The sequence below is a fragment of the Taudactylus pleione genome, unplaced genomic scaffold, assembly GCF_031769625.1.
Source record: "Taudactylus pleione unplaced genomic scaffold, aTauple2 ptg002175l, whole genome shotgun sequence".
Classification (NCBI taxonomy): domain Eukaryota; kingdom Metazoa; phylum Chordata; class Amphibia; order Anura; family Myobatrachidae; genus Taudactylus; species Taudactylus pleione.
This window is the reverse complement of record NW_028286569.1, coordinates 227,452-254,443: the sequence shown is the minus strand read 5'-3', so window position 1 is coordinate 254,443 and position 26,992 is coordinate 227,452. Positions and strand designations below refer to the sequence as shown.

Here is a 26,992-nt window from a genome sequence, read left to right as displayed (position 1 = left end):
AGTCGTCTGTCTTTGATGGCATGGCTCTTGAGACTTCCCTCTTGAGGTCTAAGAGTTTCTCCAGAGCGGTGGTGAATACCATGCTACGAGCTCGTAAAACCTGCTTCAGCTAGAATTTACCACAGGGTGTTGCATACTTATTTTGAGTGGTGCGCCCTAGAGGGTATGATCCTCCGGAGTCTCGGATATCCAGAGTGTTGGCATTCCTTCAGGCGGGCTTGGATCCAGGTCTACGCCTCGCTTCACTGAAGATGCATGTTTCTGCGCTGTCAGTTTGGTTTCAACATAGGATTGCTACGCTGTCTGATATCCGCACTTTTCTGCAGGGTGTCCTTCGCATCCAGCCTCCTTTTGTCCCTCTGGTGGCTCTGTGGGATTTGGCTGTGGTCCTGAGGGCGCTCCAGGGTCCTCCATTTGAACCTTTAGGTTCTGTGGAGTTGAAATGGCTTACGACAAAGACAGTGTTCTTTCTGGCTATTGCTTCAGCTAGAAGGGTGTCTGATTTGGGAGCTCTCTCCTGTCGTCCCCCCTTTCTGATTTTTAATTCGGACAGGGCGGTACTTTGTACCCGCCCTGATTTCCTTCCTGAGGTGGTGTCTAGTTTCCACATTAACGAAGAAATTGTGGTCCCAGCCTTTAATCCATCTGATCTCTCGGCTGGTGAGGCTTCTTTGGATGTGGTACAGCCTCTGCGGATTTACGTGGACCGTACCAGTTCTTTGAGGAAATCGGACTCTTTGTTTGACCTGTATGGTTTTCATAAGAGGGGTTGGCCTGCCAATAAGCAGACTTTGGCACGCTGGATTTGCATGGCTATCTCTGAGGCTTAATTTCATGAGGGTCTTCCAGTGCCACCCTCTGTGAAGGCTCATTCTACGAGGTCTGTGGGTCCTTCGTGGGCAGCTCGCCATTGGCGCCTCGGCTGTTCAGCTTTGGAAGGCGGCTACATAGTCCTCTGTCCATACTTTTGTCAGGCATTACGCATTTGATACTTTTGCTTCTCAGGATGCTTCCTTCGGGCGGTGGGTTCTCCTCTCTGCACAGGAGCGTCCCCTCCCTTGAAGGATACTGCTTTGGGACATCCCCAAGGTATCCCTGTGGATCCCTAAGGACCGTGGAGTAGAAAACAAGAGATATGGTAAGAATTTACCTTTGTTAACTCTGTTTCTACAAAGTCATTAGGGTCCACAGGGCGCCCGTCCTGACGCCCTGTGCTTCCGTAGGGTGTTGTTCTGGTCACCAGTTTCTGTCTCCTTCTCTGTGAGAATGTGAATCTTGTGTGTTCCAGACTTTCTTCTTCCTTTTTCTCTTCCTCTGGCCTATGGCTTGATACTAAAACTGAGGTGCCTTGGCCTGGGGGCGGGGTATAGGAGGGGGCCCGGTGCATCCTGGGATGAAGAGTTTAACTGTGTGGTGCCCATGACTGAGCCAAGCCAAGCCTATACCCCAAGGTATCCCTATGGACCCTAAGGACTTCGTAGAAACAGAGATAACAAAGATAAGTTCTTACAATATCTCTTGTTTTGTCTTTTATGTCATGAAACTTTCCTCCATTATTTGTGGAGTATTTTTTGGTTGGACGAGATAGAAAAGTCATGAAATAATTTTTTTTCTTCATTTTGTAATTGTTGCATTTATTCTCTTTATGTAGAAATGGGTGAATAGAGAGATTTCAAACTTTGACTACCTCATTCAGCTGAACACCATAGCCGGGAGAACATACAACGATCTCGCACAGTATCCAGTTGTAAGTACTTAACGTGAACAAATGGCATATTGTAACTGTTATGAATTAGGGCTTGATTTAGCGTGCACTGCCGATTATCGGGAATCTGCGCGTGCCCAGGACCCATTCTGCGAGTGTGCAGAATGGGTTTTGCTTTATCGCACACAAGCCCTTGAATGTCTCTGCAGGGCACATAAGGGGCGGTGTAGGGGCGTTACCGGGAGTGGCCAGCCCAGAGACTGCGTGGATGTACGCAGTGCTCTGCGCTCGCAAGCCGGCCAGACTGAGTAAGCTGAGGCTTAGGGCTAATTCACACATGCCGGTTTTCAGTGGACAGCAGAAGACCGGACGTTTTTTTCTTGAGGTTTTTTCCTTTCACACACAACGGTTTTGTACCGTGTGTGATGGTTTTGCCGTGTTTTTTTTCCCCCATCTATAACTTTGAAACCGTGGACGCCAGCCGTCCATTTCAGTGTCTATTCCTGGCTGTAACGCGACGACTGTGCCGTGTCCATGCCGTCTTACCATACTTAATTACATTTTACACATGGAAAAAAAAATGCCTGGATTTCTACAGTCCGGTGAAACCGGCGTGTGTGAAATAGCCCTTACTCAGCTGGCTGCCCACCCGGCTCCGTCCACCCTCGCAACCATCGACTACCGATGGGCGCGAAGGTGATCCCAGCCTGTGACCTTTGTCGCAGTGCTGGGATCACAAATGCAGCAGGTGGTGTCATACAGAGGGGTGTCATACAGGAGTTGTCATACAGAGGGGTGTCATACAGAGGGGTGTCATACACCTCCTGCATTTGCATTATTGCAAGGATCGCATTGCAAAGCCACCTGCGTGCATACATCATATATCTATAGCCTGCGTGCATACATCATATATCTATAGCCTGCGTGCATACATCATATATCTATAGCCTGCGTGCATAAATCATATATCTATAGCCTGCGTACATACATCATATATCTATAGCCTTCGTGCATACATCATATATCTATAGCCTGCGTGCATACATCATATATCTATAGCCTGCGTGCATAAATTATATATCTATAGCCTGCGTGCATACATCATATACCTATAGCCTGCGTGCATACATCATATATCTATAGCCTGCGTGCAGCTTGTCAATTGCAATCCTTGCCCCTTAGTCTCTATGTACTGGTTTTCCGGCCTGGTGCTGCTGTCAGGATACCAATGTACAGTGATGGTGCCTCAATATCTCCACGCCTCTGATTTTATGTTAGTTTCCATGGGTGCTGCAAGATTACACATCAGAAGAGCTGGACCTGAACAACCCGGCCATCTTCAGGGACCTCTCCAAGCCGATAGGGGTCGTGAATGAGAAAAATGCAGCCGCTGTCCGGGAAAAGTGAGTGGTTTCTACTAACAACACGTTCTAGAGCTGCAGTAATGTCACTGTCATACAGCTGTCCCACAGGTCTCCCAGTGGCTCATGCAGTATGTAATGTTATTATGCCAAATGTACAAGTCTTTGTTATTTTTCTGTCTAGTTTCTGGTAATGAGTAAATGGGGGGAAATAATCAATAGTTGCTGCAGGAAACAAGTCCCCAGTACAGACAGAAGAGTGACTTTACTGCTCGGTACAATCTGTCCCCAGTACAGACAGGAGAGCGACTTTACTGCTCGGTACAATCTGTCCCCAGTACAGACTGAAGAGCGACTTTACTGCTCGGTACAATCTGTCCCCAGTACAGACAGAAGAGCGACTTTACTGCTCGGTACAATCTGTAAGTCCCCAGTACAGACAGAAGAGCGACTTTACTGCTCGGTACAGTCTGTAAGTCCCCAGTACAGACAGGAGAGCGACTTTACTGCTCGGTACAATCTGTCCCCAGTACAGACAGAAGAGCGACTTTACTGCTCGGTACAATCTGTCCCCAGTACAGACAGAAGAGCGACTTTACTGCTCGGTACAGTCTGTAAGCCCCCGGTCCAGATAGAAGAGCGACTTTACTGCTCGGTACAATCTGTCCCCAGTACAGACAGAAGAGCGACTTTACTGCTCGGTACAATCTGTAAGTCCCCAGTACAGACAGAAGAGCGACTTTACTGCTCGGTACAATCTGTAAGTCCCCAGTACAGACAGAAGAGCGACTTTACTGCTCGGTACAGTCTGTAAGCCCCCGGTCCAGATAGAAGAGCGACTTTACTGCTCGGTACAATCTGTCCCCAGTACAGACAGAAGAGCGACTTTACTGCTCGGTACAATCTGTAAGTCCCCAGTACAGACAGAAGAGCGACTTTACTGCTCGGTACAGTCTGTAAGTCCCCAGTACAGACAGGAGAGCGACTTTACTGCTCGGTACAATCTGTCCCCAGTACAGACAGGAGAGCGACTTTACTGCTCGGTACAATCTGTCCCCAGTACAGACAGAAGAGCGACTTTACTGCTCGGTACAATCTGTCCCCAGTACAGACAGAAGAGCGACTTTACTGCTCGGTACAGTCTGTAAGCCCCCGGTCCAGATAGAAGAGCGACTTTACTGCTCGGTACAATCTGTAAGTCCCCAGTACAGACAGAAGAGCGACTTTACTGCTCGGTACAATCTGTCCCCAGTACAGACAGAAGAGCGACTTTACTGCTCGGTACAATCTGTAAGTCCCCAGTACAGACAGAAGAGCGACTTTACTGCTCGGTACAATCTGTCCCCAGTACAGACAGAAGAGCGACTTTACTGCTTGGTACAATCTGTCCCCAGTACAGACAGAAGAGCGACTTTACTGCTTGGTACAGTCTGTAAGTCCCCAGTACAAGCAGAAGAGCGACTTTACTGCTTGGTACAATCTGTAAGTCCCCAGTACAGATAAAAGGGCGACTTTACTGCTCGGTACAATCTGTAAGTCCCCAGTACAGATAAAAGAGCGACTTTACTGCTCGGTACAATCTGTAAGTCCCCAGTACAGATAAAAGAGTGACTTTACTGCTCGGTACAGTCTATAAGTCCCCAGTACAGATAAAAGAGCGACTTTACTGCTCGGTACAATCTGTAAGTCCCCAGTACAGACAGAAGAGCGACTTTACTGCTCGGTACAATCTGTAAGTCCCCAGTACAGACAGAAGAGCGACTTTACTGCTCGGTACAGTCTATAAGTCCCCAGTACAGATAAAAGAGCGACTTTACTGCTCGGTACAATCTGTCCCCAGTACAGGCAGAGGAGTGACTTTACTGCTCGGTACAATCTGTAAGTCCACAGTACAGACAGAAGAGCGACTTTACTGCTCGGTACAATCTGTCCCCAGAATAACATAATTACTCTTAGTGCTCAGATATGTTCTGTTGTAAAGTAGCTGACTTCTGCCCTTCACCTTCACCCTGAGAGGGACTCCGGCATCACTGGTACAGTTATACGCCACCTGTAGGGTGCAGGGCACTTTTATTTTTATATTGGCCTTAGGGCCTGATTCAGCTTCAAAGCTGCTCGTAAAGGGGAACGGAGGCCATTGCTGCCCCCTCCCTGCCCACAAATGGCAGCAGACTGTCAATCAGAGACAGTCTGTGAGCGGAATCGCATACCCGTTCTGCACATGCGCATCGGAACATCGGGAATCTGCGTTCAGAACTGCTGCATCAGGCCCTTAATTTCCTTCCTATACTAGAGCAGGTTTTCCTCCATTTCTGCAGATACATACAAACACACACATAAATTCATACATACACACACACACACACGCCCATATATACGGCCGCACACATACATACACACATACATACACAAACACACGCCCATATATACGGATGCATACACACACACATACACACACACATACATACATACACACACACGCCCATATATACGGACACATACATACACACATACACACACACACACATACATACATACATACATACATATACACACACACACACACACACACGCCCATATATACGGACACATACATACATACAACTACTCAAGTACAACTGGTGCTTCCTGTGTTTACTGCGCCAAACCGAATATGTATCCATGTAAAATCCGTGTAGTTAAGGTAAAATCTCAAACTCTGCAAATGGGAAATAGCACGTATAATAATATTGGAAGGTTATAATGTGATCACATCTCCCAGACCGTTCTCTCATTAAATAAAATAATCTGAATTAAAGGTACGAAAATTTTGAAGATCCTTCTGGGAAGATAGACAGCTTCCACTATGGAACGCACTACTCCAACGCCGCCGGTGTGATGCATTACCTGATCCGCGTGGAACCCTTCGCTACTCTGCACATCCAGCTCCAGAGCGGAAGGTAATCCCGATAGCCCGCTCTTCCCTGAGTGTGTCCCGGTGACATGCCCCTGCTGTGCCTCACTGGTACGGTGGCCTCCAGCAATCTGGATTATGTGGATTCCTACTGGTAATTCCTCCATTTGCAGATTGCGGAGATGAATGTAAAATGTACATTACGGCCCCAGTGTCGCCATCGCGGATTTCCACCTTCTTTTCCCTCCGTCTAGGTTTGACTGCGCTGATCGCCAGTTCCACTCCATTCCTGCCACGTGGCAAGCCCTGATGGACAGCCCAAATGACGTGAAGGAGCTGATTCCGGAGTTCTTTTATTTCCCCGAGTTCCTGGAGAATAAGAATGGTAAGGCGATGCCAGATACTCGCGTCACTGCTCCAGTGTAATTTATGTGCTGCAATCTCTATGAAGGGAACAAATGCAGGTGCTGTACAGTATAGAGGAACCTATGCGACACTGATCACTCTGGGGTTTCCTTCCCATAAACCTCTCTAATGTGGTATTCTGGGACCCTGAGTATTGTAGTGACGCTTAGGACTGTTAGCAGCCAATCAGAGGCTCAGGCTGGGTGATCTGGAGATTTATAGCGCAGCACTGAGTATTGTAGTGACGCTCAGCACTGGACGTACGCTTAGGACTGTTAGCAGCCAATCAGAGGCTCAGGCTGTGTGATCTGGTGATTTATAGCGCAGCACTGAGTATTGTAGTGACGCTTAGGACTGTTAGCAGCCAATCAGAGGCTCAGGCTGTGTGATCTGGTGATTTATAGCACAGCATTGAGTATTGTAATGACACTCAGCACTGGCCGTACGCTTAGGACTGTTAGCAGCCAATCAGAGGCTCAGGCTGTGTGATCTGGAGATTTATAGCGCAGCACTGAGTATTGTAGTGACGCTCAGCACTGGCCGTATGCTTAGGACTGTTAGCAGCCAATCAGAGGCTCAGCCTGTGTTATCTGGTGATGTATAGCGCAGCACTGAGTATTGTAGTGACGCTCAGCACTGGACGTACGCATAGGACTGTTAGCAGCCAATCAGAGGCTCAGACTGTGTGATCTGGTAATTTATAGCGCAGCACTGAGTATTGTAGTGACGCTCAGCACTGGACGTACGCATAGGACTGTTAGCAGCCAATCAGAGGCTCAGACTGTGTGATCTGGTAATTTATAGCGCAGGACTGAGTATTGTAGTGACGCTCAGCACTAGACGTATGCTTAGGACTGTTAGCAGCCAATCAGAGGCTCAGGGTGTGTGATCTGGTGATTTATAGCGCAGCATTGAGTACTGTAGTGACGCTCAGCACTGGACGTAGGCTTAGGACTGTTAGCAGCCAATCAGAGGCTCAGGCTGTGTGATCTGGTGATTTATAGCGCAGCACTGAGTATTGTAGTGACGCTTAGGACTGTTAGCAGCCAATCAGAGGATCAGCCTGTCTGATCTGGTGATTTATAGCGCAGCACTGAGTATTGTAGTGACGCTCAGCACTGGACGTACACTTAGGACTATTAGCAGCCAATCAGAGGCTCAGCCTGTGTGATCTGGTGATGTATAGCGCAGCACTGAGTATTGTAGTGACGCTCAGCACTGACGTACGCTTAGGACTGTCAGCAGTCAATCAGAGGCTCAGGCTGTGTGATCTGGTGATTTATAGCGCAGCACTGAGTATTGTAGTGACGCTTAGGACTGTTAGCAGCCAATCAGAGGATCAGGCTGTGTGATCTGGTGATTTATAGCTGAGCACTGAGTATTGTAGTGACGCTTAGGACTGTTAGCAGCCAATCAGAGGCTCAGGCTGTGTGATCTGGTGATTTATAGCGCAGCACTGAGTATTGTAGTGACGCTTAGGACTGTTAGCAGCCAATCAGAGGATCAGGCTGTGTGATCTGGTGATTTATAGCTGAGCACTGAGTATTGTAGTGACGCTTAGGACTGTTAGCAGCCAATCAGAGGATCAGGCTGTGTGATCTGGAGATTTATAGCGCAGCACTGAGTATTGTAGTGATGCTCAGCACTGGACGTAGGCTTAGGACTGTTAGCAGTCAATCAGAGGCTCAGCCTGTGTGATCTGGTGATTTATAGCTCAGCACTGAGTATTGTAGTGACGCTCAGCACTGAGTATTGTAGTGACGCTTAGGACTGTTAGCAGCCAATCAGAGGATCAGGCTGTGTGATCTGGTGATTTATAGCGCAGCTCTGAGTATTGTAGTGACGCTCAGCACTGGACGTACACTTAGGACTATTAGCAGCCAATCAGAGGATCAGGCTGTGTGATCTGGTGATTTATAGCTGAGCACTGAGTATTGTAGTGACGCTTAGGACTGTTAGCAGCCAATCAGAGGATCAGGCTGTTTGATCTGGTGATTTATAGCGCAGCACTGAGTATTGTAGTGACGCTCAGCACTGGACGTACGCATAGGACTGTTAGCAGCCAATTAGAGGCTCAGACTGTGTGATCTGGTAATTTATAGCGCAGCACTGAGTATTGTAGTGACGCTCAGCACTAGACGTATGCTTAGGACTGTTAGCAGCCAATCAGAGGATCAGGCTGTATGATCTGGTGATTTATAGCGCAGGACTGAGTATTGTAGTGACGCTCAGCACTGGACGTACGCTTAGGACTGTTAGCAGCCAATCAGAGGCTCAGGCTGTGTGATCTGGTGATTTATAGCTCAGCACTGAGTATTGTAGTGACGCTCAGCACTGGACGTACACTTAGGACTGTTAGCAGCCAATCAGAGGCTCAGCCTGTGTGATCTGGTGATTTATAGCGCAGCACTGAGTATTGTAGTGACGCTCAGCACTGGACGTACGCTTAGGACTGTTAGCAGCCAATCAGAGGATCAGGCTGTATGATCTGGTGATTTATAGCGCAGCACTGAGTATTGTAGTGACGCTCAGCACTGGACGTACGCATAGGACTGTTAGCAGCCAATTAGAGGCTCAGACTGTGTGATCTGGTAATTTATAGCGCAGCACTGAGTATTGTAGTGACGCTCAGCACTAGACGTATGCTTAGGACTGTTAGCAGCCAATCAGAGGCTCAGGGTGTGTGATCTGGTGATTTATAGCGCAGCACTGAGTATTGTAGTGACGCTCAGCACTGGACGTATGCTTAGGACTGTTAGCAGCCAATCAGAGGATCAGGCTGTGTGATCTGGTGATTTATAGCGCAGCACTGAGTATTGTAGTGACGCTCAGCGCTGGACGTACGCATAGGACTGTTAGCAGCCAATCAGAGGCTCAGACTGTGTGATCTGGTAATTTATAGCGCAGCACTGAGTATTGTAGTGACGCTCAGCACTGGACGTACGCTTAGGACTGTTAGCAGCCAATCAGAGGCTCAGCCTGTGTGATCTGGTGATGTATAGCGCAGCACTGAGCATTGTAGTGACGCTCAGCACTGCACGTAGGCTTAGGACTGTTAGCAGCCAATCGGAGACTCAGCCTGTGTGATCTGGTTATTTATAGCGCAGCACTGAGTATTGTAGTGACGCTCAGCAATGGCCGTACGCTTAGGACTGTTAGCAGCCAATCAGAGGCTCAGGCTGTGTGATCTGGTGATTTATAGCGCAGCACTGAGTATTGTAGTGACGCTCAGCACTGGACGTACGCTTAGGACTGTTAGCAGCCAATCAGAGGCTCAGACTGTGTGATCTGGTGATTTATAACGCAGCACTGAGTACTGTAGTGACGCTCAGCACTGGACGTATGCTTAGGACTGTTAGCAGCCAATCAGAGGATCAGGCTGTGTGATCTGGTGATTTATAGCTGAGCACTGAGTATTGTAGTGACGCTTAGGACTGTTAGCAGCCAATCAGAGGATCAGGCTGTGTGATCTGGTGATTTATAGCGCAGCACTGAGTATTGTAGTGACGCTCAGCAATGGACGCACGCTTAGGACTGTTAGCAGCCAATCAGAGGCTCAGGCTGTGTAATCTGGTGATTTATAGCGCAGCACTGAGTATTGTAGTGATGCTTAGGACTGTTAGCAGCCAATCAGAGGCTCAGGCTGTGTGATCAGGTGATTTATAGCGCAGCACTGAGCATTGTAGTGACGCTCAGCACTGGACGTACGCTTAGGACTGTTAGCAGCCAATCAGAGGCTCAGCCTGTGTGATCAGTCGATTGCAGATATATATATACACATCGTGCTGTGTGCACGGGCGATCATCTGACATACATATATCTGTTAGGTATGTATCCAGCTTAACATGAAGCCTTTCTCTGTGTCCACATTGTGCTGAGCTCGTCTCTGCCAGGGACATTACAGAGAGAGCGCAAATATTATCATGAGTAGCATGAAACTAAACGTATGTGCGCTGCTGTGTATTCTATATTACAAAGGCCCCTCCCCCTCTCATCCCCACACCTTCTAACGTCACATCTTCTTATATTTAGGTTACTGTTCCCCTGCGACAAGAGGTGTTTTTGTTTCAGTAACGTTTTTATATGTAAATCACAGGCTTTGATTTGGGAAGATTACAAATCTCCAAAGAGAGAGTGAATGATGTTGTTCTTCCAAAATGGGCTAAAACTCCTGAAGATTTCATCCACAAGCATAGAAAGGCGCTGGTACGTGGTTTCGCCCTCTGCGCTCTCCCGATGGCGGTTGCTGCTGATTTCTGTACTTAGTTTGCGTTTTCTGTCACTAGGAGTCAGAGTTTGTTTCTGCTCATCTCCATGAATGGATAGATCTGATCTTTGGCTACAAGCAGAGAGGACCGGCTGCAGCGGAGGCGCTCAATGTCTTCTATTATTGTAGCTATGAAGGTACTAATCATACGTGTCTATGGTTTATATTATCAGATGGGCTGTAATGTGTTATGTCTCTGGGCTGTAATGTACTGGAACTCTCTTACCCCCCCAGTGCTGGGGAGTGGGGCAGCTGTAATCTCCCGCTGTGCCCAGGTGAGGTCCTGTGACACTGGGCTGTAATGTACTGGAACTCTCTTACCCCCTAGTGCTGGGGAGTGGGGCAGCTGTAATCTCCTGCTGTGCCCGGGTGAGGTCCTGTGTGCCCCCATCTGGTCATACTGTAGTTTTTAGGTATTAAATTTTTTATTCTAGTGTTAATCTTAACTGACATGAGGACATTGCTGTCACGTGTAGGCTCTATGTGTAACCTCTTAGTTGAAGTGCTGTAACACGTAACAGACGTCATGCGTGGCCCATACACATGCTCACCCAGTCTCCCATTACCAGCTGGACGTTATGTCATTGCCTAGGTCAGAGGCGTCCAGCTCATTACAGCCTCTTCCTACAGCACTTGTGGTTATGTTCTGCTGATCTTGGCTTTGTATTTCCGTACCTGTAACATCAGGCGCTGTGGACCTGGACGCCATATCAGATGAGAAGGAAAGGAAGGCGATAGAAGGAATGATCAATAATTTTGGGCAGACCCCATGTCAGCTGCTGAAGGTATAACCATGTTCCATCATTTTTAAGATCACTTATTAAATTGCATATTATACATGTACAGTATTATTATACATGTACAGTAATATATATGTACAGTAATATTATACATGTACAGTAATATATATGTACAGTAATATATATGTACAGTAATATTATACATATACAGTAATATATATGTACAGTAATATTAATGTACAGTAATATATATGTACAGTAATATTATACATGTACAGTAATATTATACATGTACAGTAATATAGATGTACAGTAATATAGATGTACAGAAATATTATACATGTACGGTAATATACATGTACAGTAATATAGATGTACAGAAATATTATAATGTACAGTAATATTATACATGTACGGTAATATAGATGTACAGAAATATTATAATGTACAGTAATATTATACATGTACGGTAATATAGATGTACAGAAATATTATAATGTACAGTATTATTATACATGTACGGTAATATAGATGTACAGAAATATTATAATGTACAGTAATATTATACATGTACGGTAATATAGATGTACAGAAATATTATACATGTACAGAAATATTATAATGTACAGTAATATTATACATGTACAGTAATATAGATGTACAGAAATATTATAATGTACAGTAATATTATACATGTTCGGTAATATATCTCCACAGTCCACGCAGGCTCGGATTAGAATCTGTATAAATGACATAGTTGTCAGCGCTAGCGATGGTGATAATTCCCGTGTGGGTCTGTGCTGGGAGCTGCCCTGCAGATTAGGGGTACGATGGACATAGATGGCTCCTAGCCTGTAACTTTTCCCACTGTGCTTGCAGCCGAGCTTACGCAACTCTGAGCCACTCCAGGCCATTCAGACTTATACGCAAAGGCTTCCTAGCGTGTAACTGGGCGCTGTCACCTGTATGATATGCGTTCCGTGTGCGTATGGCTGATTTCGGATCTCCGCTAAGCTTAGGGATGGAGCAGTTGCATTCCTGCGGTGATATCGGCTACTGTCACATGTGGACGGATAGCGGCGGTGCTGCCGCCGCGTAGATGCAGCCACTCTGTACACAGGCGAAGATACGCATTCATTTCCCAGCGCATAGTGCGTCCACGTCTCTGAATCACGACCTTTCTGTAGATAATTGGTTCTAAAATATCTTCTGTGAATAAAAGTATATAACAATAAAATGCTAATGAAAACCTATCACTGTGATTTACCAAAGGTTGTGCTTTATTCCCTCTCCCCTAATACCGCCCAGGAGCCTCACCCGCTGCGGCTGTCAGCAGAAGACGCTTTACTGAAACAGACCAAACTGGACAACGCAACTCTCAGCTTATTCCAAAACCTGACCGAGCTGAAGTCATTCTTCATAAAGGTCTCTGTGACTTATTACAGCAGGGAAATGTCTCATTATATGACAGCATTTAGTCTTCTGTGCTGTATGTACTGTAATAAATTATTTCCCTAGATTCTCTCTCTCTCCCCCCCGGGAATTAGTGATGATAATTCTCTCTCTCCCCCCAGGGAATTAGTGATGATAATTCTCTCTCTCCCCCCAGGGAATTAGTGATGATAATTCTCTCTCTCCCCCCCAGGGAATTAGTGATGATAATTCTCTCTCTCTCCCCTCCAGGGAATTAGTGATGATAATTCTCTCTCCCCCCCCAGGGAATTAGTGATGATAATTCTCTCTCTCCCCCCCAGGGAATTAGTGATGATAATTCTCTCTCTCTCCCCTCCAGGGAATTAGTGATGATAATTCTCTCTCTCCCCCCCAGGGAATTAGTGATGATAATTCTCTCTCTCTCCCCTCCAGGGAATTAGTGATGATAATTCTCTCTCTCTTTCCCCCAGGGAATTAGTGATGATAATTCTCTCTCTCCCCCCCAGGGAATTAGTGATGATAATTCTCTCTCTCTCCCCTCCAGGGAATTAGTGATGATAATTCTCTCTCTCTTTCCCCCAGGGAATTAGTGATGATAATTCTCTCTCTCTCCCCCCTAGGGAATTAGTGATGATAATTCTCTCTTTCCCCCCCAGGGAATTAGTGATGATAATTCTCTCTCTTTCCCCCCCAGGGAATTAGTGATGATAATTTTCTCTTTCCCCCCCAGGGAATTAGTGATGATAATTTTCTCTCTCTCCCCCCCAGGGAATTAGTGATGATAATTCTCTCTCCCTCCAGGGAATTAGTGATGATAATTCTCTCTCTCCCCCCCCAGGGAATTAGTGATGGTAATTCTCTCTCTCCCCCCCCCAGGGAATTAGTGATGGTAATTCTCTCTCTTTCCCCCCCATGGAATTAGTGATGGTAATTCTCTCTCTTTCCCCCCCATGGAATTAGTGATGGTAATTCTCTCTCCCCCCCAGGGAATTAGTGATGATAATTCTCTCTCTCCCCCCCAGGGAATTAGTGATGATAATTCTCTCTCTCCCCCCCCTGGGAATTAGTGATGATAATTCTCTCTCTTTCCCCCCCAGGGAATTAGTGATGATAATTCTCTCTCTCTCCCCCCAGGGAATTAGTGATGGTAATTCTCTCTCTTTCCCCCCCCATGGAATTAGTGATGATAATTCTCTCTCCCCCCCAGGGAATTAGTGATGATAATTCTCTCTCTCCCCCCAGGGAATTAGTGATGGTAATTCTCTCTCTTTCCCCCCCCATGGAATTAGTGATGATAATTCTCTCTCTTTCCCCCCCAGGGAATTAGTGATGATAATTCTCTCTCTCTCCCCCCAGGGAATTAGTGATGATAATTCTCTCTCTCTCCCCTCCAGGGAATTAGTGATGATAATTCTCTCTCCCCCCAGGGAATTAGTGATGATAATTCTCTCTCTTTCCCCCCCAGGAAATTAGTGATGATAATTCTCTCTCTTTCCCCCCCCCAGGGAATTAGTGATGAAATTCCAGTTGTAAAAGCCGTCGTTCCAAAGAGCCAGTTACGTTCCTTCATATCTCAGGGAAGCCCGGAAGTGCTGGTGAGTGACTAGAAGTCCTATAGATTGGTCACTTACTGAAATGACGGCGAGCTACCTCTGATTATGTATGTATGTGTGAGTGTATATATATATATATATATATATATATATATATATTGCAGGGAATGGGGGATGTCAGGCTGCGCCCAATACGATACGCAGACTCCTGCAGCCAGAGGAGAGGAGCGGGATTACCATCTGACCCCATAGGATAGCGGGAAAGGGAGGAATATCTCTGGTGCTGGAGGAGCGTAGAGCGACAATCCTGGGGATAATCTGATAAAATGTGTCTGTGACTAGACTGTGCCTAATGCCGGGTACACACTGGCAGATATATCTTGTGTGCGTAGGCCAGTGTGTAACACTTATTTTGTGACACATTTCATGGCGTTAGCTGCTTTCTCAGGCAGTAGAACAGTAAATCTGTATTTAGAAGAATAAGGGACAGTCTAGTCCCCATGTCTGTGTCACAGACCATATTTTATCAGGTTATCCCTCAGATTGTAGCTTTAGCCTCCTCCAGCGTCGGAGATATTCCCCTCTTATCCTTATATAAATAAATACAGCTGCACACACTATAATAATAATAACCTGCACACACTATAATAATAATAACCTGCACACACTATAATAATAACAACCTGCACACACTATAATAATAACAACCTGCACACACTATAATAATAACAACCTGCACACACTATAATAATAATAACCTGCACACACTATAATAATAATAACCTGCACACACTATAATAATAATAACCTGCACACACTATAATAATAATAACCTGCACACACTATAATAATAATAACCTGCACACTCTATAATAATAATAACCTGCACACACTATAATAATAACCTGCACACTCTATAATAATAATAACCTGCACACACTAAGATGATAATAATACTACACATAAGGTTTTGGCGTATTCTAAAACTGAGCTATAGAGACATATAGTGAACTACACACTTGTCTATAATGGAATTATCTCACTGCAAACCTAAGATTCAGTGTTCCCCAGCCCTGCGATGCTTCTCGTTACCTTTGCATACAGTATTATACCAGTGTTCGCGCTCAGTGAAAAAAATTGTGGGTCCCAGGGACCCCCAGCTGTAGCAAAATCGGGGTCCTACTCCACTGATTCTGGGTCCCATCACATATTATGCTTTTGAGCTCACCATAAAACATGAGACCACCCCACATGCCCTACACATACACGATGGGAAGTCACTCATATTACAGTACAGATAATGCCTATAATTACATGATCTGCCTTCATCGCATTGCTGGGGGCAGAGAAAGGGGTGAGGGCAGGCAGCAGTTGGAACAGTGCGAGGGTCGGATGGCAGCTTGGCAAGTGCTGGGGGCAGGTAGTTGGGGTAGAGGGGTTTAAAGGACCTGATTCAGACCCGTTCGCTAAGGCGCGATCGGTTGCTCTGAACGATTTTTGCCCATCTGCGCATGCGTATAATTCGCAGTGCGCGTGCGCAAGCCAGTCTTTGCGATCGGATTTTGTTTGCTCGTAAGCCACTATCAGGTCGCTGCTTTGAGTGACAGACAGCGCCGTTTGTGGGTGGTAACAGGGGAAGGTGCTTGTGAACGGGGGAGTGGTGTTGCGATCGCAGACGTGTCAGTCCCCCAAGACGCCGTTTAAAGGGCGTGCATAATTATCAAAGTAGCATCATTGTAAACGTCACCTGCATGTATTTCAGCCAGCGCTGATCGCTGTGCTTGCGGCAGGTAAAGGCAACCTCAAGGGCTGCGAGCAGCTCCGATGGCTCACGGTCTCGATTAATCCTACATTTCCCGGAGATGACGTGTGTTGCGAGAGGCAAGGGGGCGTCTTCAGACACTTGCGAGCGCACTTTGCTGCAGCTCGCTAACACACAGTGGGCGTCCTTACGCGACGCAGTGCGAGTGCTTAATTTACATACCCGGCCCCTTTTTACCAGCGAGCGATCGCATCTTGCGAGCGGGTCTGAATGACCCACTAAGTGCAGAAGTGCAGCAGTTGGGGTAGAAGCAGAGAGTAGTTGGGCAGGGAGGGGGTAAAGGGGGGTAAGGGCATGTGGCAGTTGGGGTAGCAAGGGGAGTTAAGTGTAGATAGATGTTGGAATAGTACTGGGGGACAAGGAGAGGGTTACGGGCACTCAGTGCTGGGGGTAGAGAGTGGGTAAGCTGCTGGTGAAATACACTGTGGACTACCCTTAGGAACTCCTCTCCCCAGCAACATTAATTGATGCAGAGTGTTACCCTCTGCGGCACCCCTTGACCCCACCATGTTTGTATTATTATAGGCACCGCCACCGCATTCGTAATCGCACCAAACCAACCATCACACTGAACTAACCCCCACCTCATCTATGTAACCCCTACCCACGGCACTCACAGCTTTAGACTTACCTGTCTATCCTCCGAGTACAGGCCAGGGAGTGCAGCTACACGAGCAGTGTCTTGCCTGGTCTTCCGTCTTAACTCTGGGGGCCACATAAGTCTTTATGCAGGGGCCAGGACCGGGTTCACTTGGGGGCTGGGGGCAGCCTTGATACGGGGGCCGGATTCACGTGGGGGCCGGGACAGGTACTGGGGCAGTCTTCTCCTGGAGCCGCTGTATCAAGGAAGGCACCAACGGGCTGGCTCCACCTCCTTTTTATAGTCCTCCCTGCCGCCGTGCCAGGGAAGACCTCAATCATGTAATCAGGAGCCAGGGGATTGGCTGTAGCGGAGCCCATTCTGCAAAAGTGAGTCCCCTGTCCTCATTTGCGGGTAACATACACGATATGGCGCGTATTTGCGATCACTGTATACAGTCTGACCGTGTGATTTCTGCATCTGTTTAGGTGACCATAAGCCAGAACCTGGTTATCGGGACTCATGGCTGGCTGCCGTATGATAAAAGCATTTCCAATTATTTCACATTTACCAAGGATCAAACTGTGAATAATCCAAAGTAAGTGAAGGGTGAGATGGTAGAAGATAGACCTGGTTATCGTGTGGTTAATTATTATTGTATGTGTTCTAATGTAATAATGACAAATTTAGTATATCTGGGCTGGTCCTGAATTGGAGCAAAGCAATAAGAGCAGTAACTTTGTATTTGGATCACACTATGCTGTAATGTAAGGAGGGCACATACATGTATTATCTATGCATGATGTGCAGTGACCCTTTTACACGTATATGAGGTAGGACGGTCACTGAGGATAAGTAAATCGCTCACCTCTGATTTGGGCTATACTGTGCCTCCACCTGAGACCCCGCGGAGCTGATGATGAACCGGGAAACCGCTGATCCCACTCCAAACAGCGTAATTACTCAACAATGACCATGAGATGTAGAAGCCATGTGACCTATTTATTTGGGTGTTGTATGAATGTTGTCATGGATGTTGGCTTAACAACCAATATGCCCACATGCACTTAGGTTGACATGGTTGTAATGTTAATACGTTCACAACGACATATAGGTTTTTTTTGGGTTATTTTAGGCTAGGCCTTAGGGAAGAGCAAAGGAATATTCTCTCTCCAAATCAGCTAGTTTCGCAAGACAACAAGGCGACAAACTAGGAGGTCGGGGCCGACAAAAGGTCAAGTTTCTAAACAGGGCGACAAACCTTCGGCCTGACCGCCTCCCAGGGTGGGAGGCCGACGACTTCAATTTGTGGATGATTGGCGTCAAACAAGAACAGATGCCTGGGTCCGAGAAGTGGTCTCTCAGGGGTATGCCCTCACTTTCAGGAGGTATCCTCCCCAGAAGTGTTTTTGCACAGATCCCCCATCAGATGCTGTGAGGGCCTTGGCCCTTCTGGAGGCTATTCAGTCATTACTGCAGGCAGGGGTAACAATCCCGGTCCCTGGACAGCCTTCTGATATTGGCACAGACTCCAGTTGTTTTGCAACACCATCTTCAATTGACCATAGCCTGTCTACAGAGGCATGGCTGGATTATCAACTGGAAAAAAATCATCTCTTCCTCCAACACAGCAGATGGTACATCTGGGAGCATTTCTAGATTCTCAGACACAGAGTGTTTTTACCAGATGACAAGATTACAACCTTATCATTGCGGATACGCAAGCTGTTAAGCAAGTGAAGGGTATCCATTCTGTCAGCAATGCAGGTCCTGGGATCAGTGGTATCTACTTTCGACATGGTGGGGTATGCTCCGTTCCATTCCAGGCCTCAGCAAAGATTGATTCTCTCCAGGTGGAACGGACAGCATCATCTAATAAGGCCCCAGAGGATCCTTCTCACTACAGAGGTTCGCCTTGCCCTCCTGTGGAGGCTGAAAAAGGACTGTCTAAAAAAAGGGCGTCCATTCTGGATTCCAAATTGGGTATTTCTCACAACAGACACCAGGCTTCGGGGATGGGGGGCAGTGACAGGTCATCACACCTTTCAGGGAAGATGGACAAATCAGGAAAGTCATCTGCCAATAAACATTCTGGAACTGCGAGCAGTATACAAAGCACTTGTCATGGCATAGGACTTGCTCCAGGGCACGCCGGTCCAGGTCCAGTCCGACAACGAAACTACAATAGCTTATCTCAATCTCCAAGGAGGCATGCAAATTCTTGCAGCAATGAAGGAAGTGACAAGAATTCTGATTTGGGCAGAACTCATATTCCGGCCATCTCTGCAATATTCATACCAGGAGTTCTCAAATGGGAAGCAGACCTCCTAAGTCGTCAGGACATACACGCCGGAGAGTGGGCTCTCCATCCGAGTGTTTCAGCTCCTGGTAAACAAGTGGGGTCTACTAGAAGTAGATCTCATGGCGTCACATCACAACCACAAGGTCACCAGGTACCGGTCCAGATCAAGAGATCCATCAGCAGCAAGCGTGGACGCACTGGCAGCAAGATGGGACTTCAAGCTGGCATATCTCTTTCCCCCGATTTCCCGCCTCCCAAGAGTTCTCAGGAAATTCAAGCGGGAAGCCGGAACAGTAATACTGGTGTACCCGGCTTGGCCCAGACTTCATTGGTTCACCGACATACAGAATCTGTCCATAGTAAGTCCGTATCCTCTACTTCTGTGGCAGGATCTGCTAATGCCGGGTCCCTGCTGACATCCGTACTTACCTATCTGGCTTTGACGGCGTGGCTCTTGAATCTTCCATCTTAAGAGCCAAGGGTTTTTCTAGCTCTGTGATTCAGACAATGCTTAGGGCACGAAAGCCTTCCTCTGCTCGCATCTATTACAGAGTTTGGAATTCCTTTGGTCAGTGGTGTTCCCGTAGGAAGGATGACCCTAAAGTGTTTAGGGTTTCCCAGGTTCTGGCCTTTCTCCAGGCTGGTTTAGACCTTGGTCTCCGCCTGGCTACATTTAGAGTACAGGTTTCCGCACTTTCAGTCTGGTTCCAAAGAAAGATTGCTTCTTTGGCAGATGTTAGAATTTTTTTTCAGGCAGCTCTGCGAGTTCAGCCTCCCTTTGTCCCATCGGTTGCACCGTGGGATCTGTCTTTGCTTCTTAAGGGACTACAGGTTTCCCCATTTGAACCTCTGTACTCTGTAGACTTGAAATGGTTGACAGCGAAGACACTTTTTCTCCTCGTTATCTCTTCTGCACGCAGAGTCTTTATTTGGTAGCGCTCTCTTGTCGCTCCCCATTTTTGATTTTTCACCAGGATAGAGCTGTTTTTCGTACAAGGGAGGGTTACCTTCCTAAGGTAGTGTCCCATTTTCATGTGAATGAAGAAATTGTATTTCCAGCTTTTCAGACTCCAGACCTTTCTGTAGGTGAAGCCTCCCTGTATGTAGTTCGTGCTGTCCGTATCTATGTGTAGCATACAAACTCTGTTAGAAAATCAGATGCTCTTTTTGTATTAGCTGGCCATCCTCGTTTGTGAAAACCATATAACAAGCAGACCCTGGCTCGATGGCTACGTATGACTATCTCTCAGGTGTACACACAGGCTGATCTCCCTGTCCCAAGCACGGTGACAGCACATTCTACTCGGTCTGTAGGGCCATTGTGGGCATTTAGCCGTGGGGCCTCTGTTGCACAATTGTGCAAGGCTGCCATGTGGTTTTCTGTCCACACTTTTCTTAGGTTTTATGCCTTTGACAGTTTTGCCTCTCTCAGGATGCTTCCTTTTGGCAACGAGTTCTCCTTTCTGCTCAGGAGCATCCCCCACCCCAGGGGAACTGCTTTAGGACATCCCCATGGTGACCCTGAAGAAGAAAATTAGAGTTATGGTAGACTTCGAGGTCCATAGGGTCCACAGGGCACCTACCCTGACGCCCCTGGCTTCGTTGGGTTATTTTTTCTTTCGGTCAAGGATTCCCTTATCTTGTCTGAGAGTGTTTCTGGTGTATGATTGTTCTTCCTTCTCCTACCTTAAGGCTTGGTTACGCAACTGAAGGCCTGTGGCTAGGGGTGGGGTATATATGGAGGAGGACCCAGTGCATCATGGGAGCTGAAAGCTTTCGGTGTTTGGATCTCTCCAACCACATTACCCCATTGTATCCCTGTGGACCCTATGGACCTCGAAGAAAAAGAGTTATCAAGGTAAGTCTACCATAATTTTTTATGGTTTCCCAGGTACTTGTTTTCTCCAGGCTGGGTCAGTTTGGGTCTAGCGAAGGATCGCTTCGCTTCCGGATGTTAGAACTTTTTTTCAGGGTGTTCTCCGAGATCAGCCACCCTTTGTCTTTGGTTCCAAAGGGGCTACTTGCTCTCCCATTTGAACCTCTGGTTTACAGTGAAGACACTTTTTCTCCTCGCTATCTCTTCTGCACGCAGAGTCTCTGATTTGGCAGCGCTCTTTTTGATTTTTCACCAGGATAGAGCTGTCCTCCGTACACGGGTGGTAAGGTAGTGTCCTAAGGTAGTGTCCTGTTTTCATGTGAATTAAGAGATTGTGGTTCCAGCATTCCATTCTCCAGACCTTTCTGTAGGTGAAGCCTCCCTAGATGTGGTTCGTGCTCTCCGTATCTATGTGGATCGTACAAACTCTCTTAGAAAATCAGATTGTCTTTTTGTAATGTATGATTTTCACAAACGAGGCTGGCCATCTAACAAATAAACTCTGGCTCAATGGTTACGTATGACTATCTCTCAGGTGTACACACAGCTGATCTCCCTGTTCCAAACACGGCAACAGCTCAGTCTGTGGGGCCATCGTGGGCGTTTCGACGTGGTGCCACTGAATGCCTGTGGCCAGGGGCGGGATATATGTGGAGGAGGACCAGAGACATCCTGGGAGCTGAAAGCTTAACTGTTTGGTGCCTGGATCACTCCAACCACATTTCCCCCTGGTATTCCTGTGGACCCTATGGCCCTCGAAGAAAAGAAGTCAAGCAGTAAGTCTACCAGAACTCTTAAATTTTAACTTGGTCTGTTGAGAACTTCTTTTCGCATTGGTTGTTTTTTCAGATTTGGAATGCCCAGAAATCACAGGGCACCGAGTCCGGGCTATATGGAGGGTGTTCCAGCGCTGTCCCATTCATTTCAGTCAGTGGTGCCATTGCAACAGCAGCAACATGTGGTCGGTCATTGTCTTGGAGCAAAAACCACTGTTTCTTTAGCAAATGTGGTCTTTTCTTCCTCATGGCTCCACGCAAATCGGTTTTCAGGACGTTTGCATAGTGGTCACCATTAATTATCTGTCCATGGAGAACCCAGCGCTGTAGGATCATACCGTGCCATCAAAGAACAGCAGAAGCATGACTTTACACGCCGAAGGAATCACACAGAATTTTTTGGGTGGAGGTGATTTCGCTTGTTTCCATACACTTTACTGTTGTTGATTCTGAATCATAATGACAAATCCATGAGTAGTCACACGTCACAATCGATCTCAGGAAATCTGGTATCCTCTCCGACATTCTAACTGTGGGCCTGATTCAGAGCCGGACGCTATTTGCAAACGGTCGTTCAAAAAAAGGGTCCGGCTATTTAAATTGAGCGCTCGCTCTTTGCGGTCTGTTGACGCCTCTATGTCTGAGCGAGCAAAACATGCGCTCGCTATTTTGTAAAGACGCCACCTGGCCATTCGCATCATACGTCATCTCCGCTATTTATTAGATTAATCGAGTACATCGAAAGGCGTCTGAACTGCAGTTCAGGCTAAAAGACAACCAAGTGACGTGGTCGATGACGCTGCTTTGTTAATCATGCACACCCATTAAACGCCCGTTTTGACCATTAGGCACGCCTGCGTTCAGATCACCACTCCCCGTTTTCAAGCACCTTCCCCTGTTACCACCCACAAACGCCTCATTCTGTCACTCAAATTAGCAGCCCCTCGCTGTTTTGCAAGCGCACGATTTCCGACCGCAATGACTGGTTGGCGCATACGCATTACGACCCATAAGCATGCGCAGATGTGCGAAAATCGCTCGGAGCGAGCGAGCGGCCGCTTACGAGCGGCTCTGAATCAGGCCCTCTGTTCTTATGATTCAACTCGTCGTCGCATCTGCCCTTCTGTGAGATCTGTGGGTGCCCACCTGGCACACGTGATGCATTGTCAGTTCCTTTGTCACATTTGCTCCTCTGTGAGATTCCTGGGTGCCCACCTGGCACACACTCGATGCATTGCCAGTTCCTTTGTCACAGCTGCTCCTCTGTGAGGGTTCTGGGTGCCCACCTGGCACACACGTGATGCATTGTCAGTTCCTTTGTCACATCTGCTCTTCTGTGAGAGTTCCGGGTACCCACCTGGCACACACATGATGCATTGTCAGTTCCTTTGTCACATCTGCTCTTCTGTGAGATCTCCGGGTACCCACCTGGCACACGTGATGCATTGTCAGTTCCTTTGTCACATCTGCTCCTCTGTGAGATCTCCGGGTACCCACCTGGCACACACATGATGCATTGTCAGTTCCTTTGTCACATCTGCTCCTCTGTGAGATTCCTGGGTACCCACCTGGCACACGTGATGCATTGTCAGTTCCTTTGTCACATCTGCTCTTCTGTGAGAGTTCCGGGTACCCACCTGGCACACGTGATGTATTGTCAGTTCCTTTGTCACATCTGCTCCTCTGTGAGATTCCTGGGTACCCACCTGGCACACGTGATGCATTGTCAGTTCCTTTGTCACATCTGCTCTTCTGTGAGAGTTCCGGGTACCCACCTGGCACACGTGATGCATTGTCAGTTCCTTTGTCACATCTGCTCTTCTGTGAGAGTTCCGGGTACCCACCTGGCACACACGTGATGCATTGTCAGTTCCTTTGTCACATTTGCTCCTCTGTGAGAGTTCCGGGTACCCACCTGGCACACACGTGATGTATTGTCAGTTCCTTTGTCACATCTGCTCTTCTGTGAGAGTTCCGGGTACCCACCTGGCACACGTGATGCATTGCCAGTTCCTTTGTCACATCTGCTCTTCTGTGAGAGTTCCGGGTACCCACCTGGCACACGTGATGCATTGCCAGTTCCTTTGTCACATCTGCTCCTCTGTGAGAGTTCCGGGTACCCACCTGGCACACGTGATGCATTGCCAGTTCCTTTGTCACATCTGTTCCTCTGTGAGATTCCTGGGTACCCACCTGGCACACGTGATGCATTGTCAGTTCCTTTGTCACATCTGTTCTTCTGTGAGATTCCTGGGTACCCACCTGGCACACGTGATGCATTGTCAGTTCCTTTGTCACATCTGTTCTTCTGTGAGATTCCTGGGTACCCACCTGGCACACGTGATGCATTGTCAGTTCCTTTGTCACATCTGCTCCTCTGTGAGATTCCTGGGTACCCACCTGGCACACGTGATGCATTGTCAGTTCCTTTGTCACATCTGTTCTTCTGTGAGATTCCTGGGTACCCACCTGGCACACGTGATGTATTGTCAGTTCCTTTGTCACAATATGCTGAACCCGTTGGAATGAGATGACAAGTGAGGCCGAAAGTTTGCGTAAAATTACCTTCTGTCATCTTGCGACATTTCCGCAACTTTGACAATACTGACATCTGTAACCGCGTCGGATGGTCTCCTAAGAAACGCGTTTTGTCAGTCACTCGCGTTTTACCCTCTTTGAAGTGCTTCCACCTCCGATATACTGCAGCTAATTGTTTCTCCACCATATGCTTCCGTAACATTCCATGAGTTTCATTTAACACAAAATTCAATCGCACATCTCACAGACGCGTCTTCCTCATCCGCCATGACGAAACGTACGAAGATCTTCCACTCGCTGTGACCAAACATAGACTATGGCAGTCCAACCACAGGTTCAGACACATCGATGTATGAGCGTCACAATAACCAGCTTAGAAACATAATCTAGAATTTGATGGCAGATAAGAACCACTTGGCCCATCTGCGTGGCCACGTCTACCTATGGGACAGAAAAACAGAGGCAATCAGCCCCCGTATATCTGAGTTAGGATACGATCCTCCCAAATCTAATCCCACTGCACATGTTACATCAGCCGCACCTGCAGGGCAGCATAGTGTTACCCAGGGCCACAGTTACTCCTCCTTCATGTGCCTGTATTACATATAGGATATGGTAACAGCAAAATGGAGAAATACACACAGGTGACTGCTCAGGAAGAACCATTATATAACCAGAATGTAAATGTGCAAATGACTGTTGTCAGTGATAGTGAATCTGTCTTTATGCCTTTTTCCTGATTCCAAATAAACCCTGAAATGATGCTGGAACCTAATTACAGAGCCCAGCGTTCCGTGTCTGGCCCATTCGCTCCTGGCCTTGAGATGACCTGCAAACTCTTTGTGGTGTCCCATGACGGGAAGGTGCTGTTCAGTGGAGGTCACTGGGATAACAGCATCCGGGTGTCGTCCCTGGCTAAGGGCAAGGTGATCGGACAACACATTCGGCACATGGGTGAGGACCTGCAGCTGGGTTATGCATTTCTGTACTCTGCCTTCCTGCCCAATGTAGCCGGAACCTTAGCAATGGTCCGTGCTCCGGCCGCAGCAGACAACACCATTACCTGACACTTGTGCTTAACGATCTTAGGGCCTGATTCAGTAAGGATCGCTATTGCGTACGCAGCTGCACATTTGTACGGAACGCAGCAGCGAGAAAATGCTAATACCAGCCAAAGCACAGCCAGCATAGAGACACCCACTGCTGCTTTCTCACATCCGTAATACCTCACAGTCCTGTGTATACATCTGTAACATCAGCCACAGCTCAGCCAGCATAGAGACACCCACTACTGCTATCTCACATCTGTAATACCTCACAGTCCTGTGTATACATCTGTAACATCAGCCACAGCTCAGCCAGCATAGAGACACCCACTACTGCTATCTCACATCTGTACTACCTCACAGTCCTGTGTATACATCTGTAACATCAGCCACAGCTCAGCCAGCATAGAGACACCCACTACTGCTATCTCACATCTGTAATACCTCACAGTCCTGTGTATACATCTGTAACATCAGCCACAGCACAGCCAGCATAGAGACACCCACTACTGCTATCTCACATCTGTAATACCTCACAGTCCTGTGTATACATCTGTAACATCAGTCACAGCTCAGCCAGCATAGAGACACCCACTACTGCTATCTCACATCTGTAATACCTCACAGTCCTGTGTATACATCTGTAACATCAGCCACAGCACAGCCAGCATAGAGACACCCACTACTGCTATCTCACATCTGTAATACCTCACAGTCCTGTGTATACATCTGTAACATCAGCCACAGCACAGCCAGCATAGAGACACCCACTACTGCTATCTCACATCCGTAATACCTCACAGTCCTGTGTATACATCTGTAACATCAGCCACAGCACAGCCAGCATAGAGATGCCCACTACTGCTATCTCACATCTGTAATACCTCACAGTCCTGTGTATACATCTGTAACATCAGCCACAGCACAGCCAGCATAGAGACACCCACTACTGCTATCTCACATCTGTAATACCTCACAGTCCTGTGTATACATCTGTAACATCAGTCACAGCTCAGCCAGCATAGAGACACCAACTACTGCTATCTCACATCTGTAATACCTCACATTCCTGTGTATACATCTGTAACATCAGCCACAGCACAGCCAGCATAGAGACACCCACTACTGCTATCTCACATCCGTAATACCTCACAGTCCTGTGTATACATCTGTAACATCAGCCACAGCACAGCCAGCATAGAGACACCAACTACTGCTATCTCACATCTGTAATACCTCACAGTCCTGTGTATACATCTGTAACATCAGCCACAGCTCAGCCAGCATAGAGACACCCACTACTGTTATCTCACATCTGTAATATGTCACAGTCCTGTGTATACATCTGTAACATCAGCCACAGCACAGCCAGCATAGAGATGCCCACTACTGCTATCTCACATCTGTAATACCTCACAGTCCTGTGTATACATCTGTAACATCAGCCACAGCACAGCCAGCATAGAGACACCCACTACTGCTATCTCACATCTGTAATACCTCACAGTCCTGTGTATACATCTGTAACATCAACCACAGCACAGCCAGCATAGACACCCACTACTGCTATCTCACATCTGTAATACCTCACAGTCCTGTGTATACATCTGTAACATCAGCCACAGCACAGCCAGCATAGAGACACCCACTACTGCTATCTCACATCCGTAATACCTCACAGTCCTGTGTATACA

At 47.3% G+C, this 26,992-nt stretch overlaps 1 protein-coding gene across 1 annotated transcript in view; it reads left to right on the top strand.

The window, feature by feature from the left end:
- Positions 1–26,992, top strand: part of NBEAL1 (neurobeachin like 1) — a gene marked incomplete at its 5' end in the record, with an annotated part of 169,294 nt that overhangs the window by 92,250 nt on the left and 50,052 nt on the right. The window contains 11 exons of the mRNA XM_088465841.1: positions 1,652–1,747; positions 2,984–3,108; positions 5,865–6,005; positions 6,214–6,344; positions 10,461–10,570; positions 10,651–10,768; positions 11,319–11,416; positions 12,680–12,796; positions 14,311–14,400; positions 17,249–17,358; positions 25,034–25,206. Coding sequence (XP_088321967.1) covers positions 1,652–1,747; positions 2,984–3,108; positions 5,865–6,005; positions 6,214–6,344; positions 10,461–10,570; positions 10,651–10,768; positions 11,319–11,416; positions 12,680–12,796; positions 14,311–14,400; positions 17,249–17,358; positions 25,034–25,206 — 1,309 coding nt within the window. The remainder of the gene's footprint in view (positions 1–1,651; positions 1,748–2,983; positions 3,109–5,864; positions 6,006–6,213; positions 6,345–10,460; positions 10,571–10,650; positions 10,769–11,318; positions 11,417–12,679; positions 12,797–14,310; positions 14,401–17,248; positions 17,359–25,033; positions 25,207–26,992) is intronic.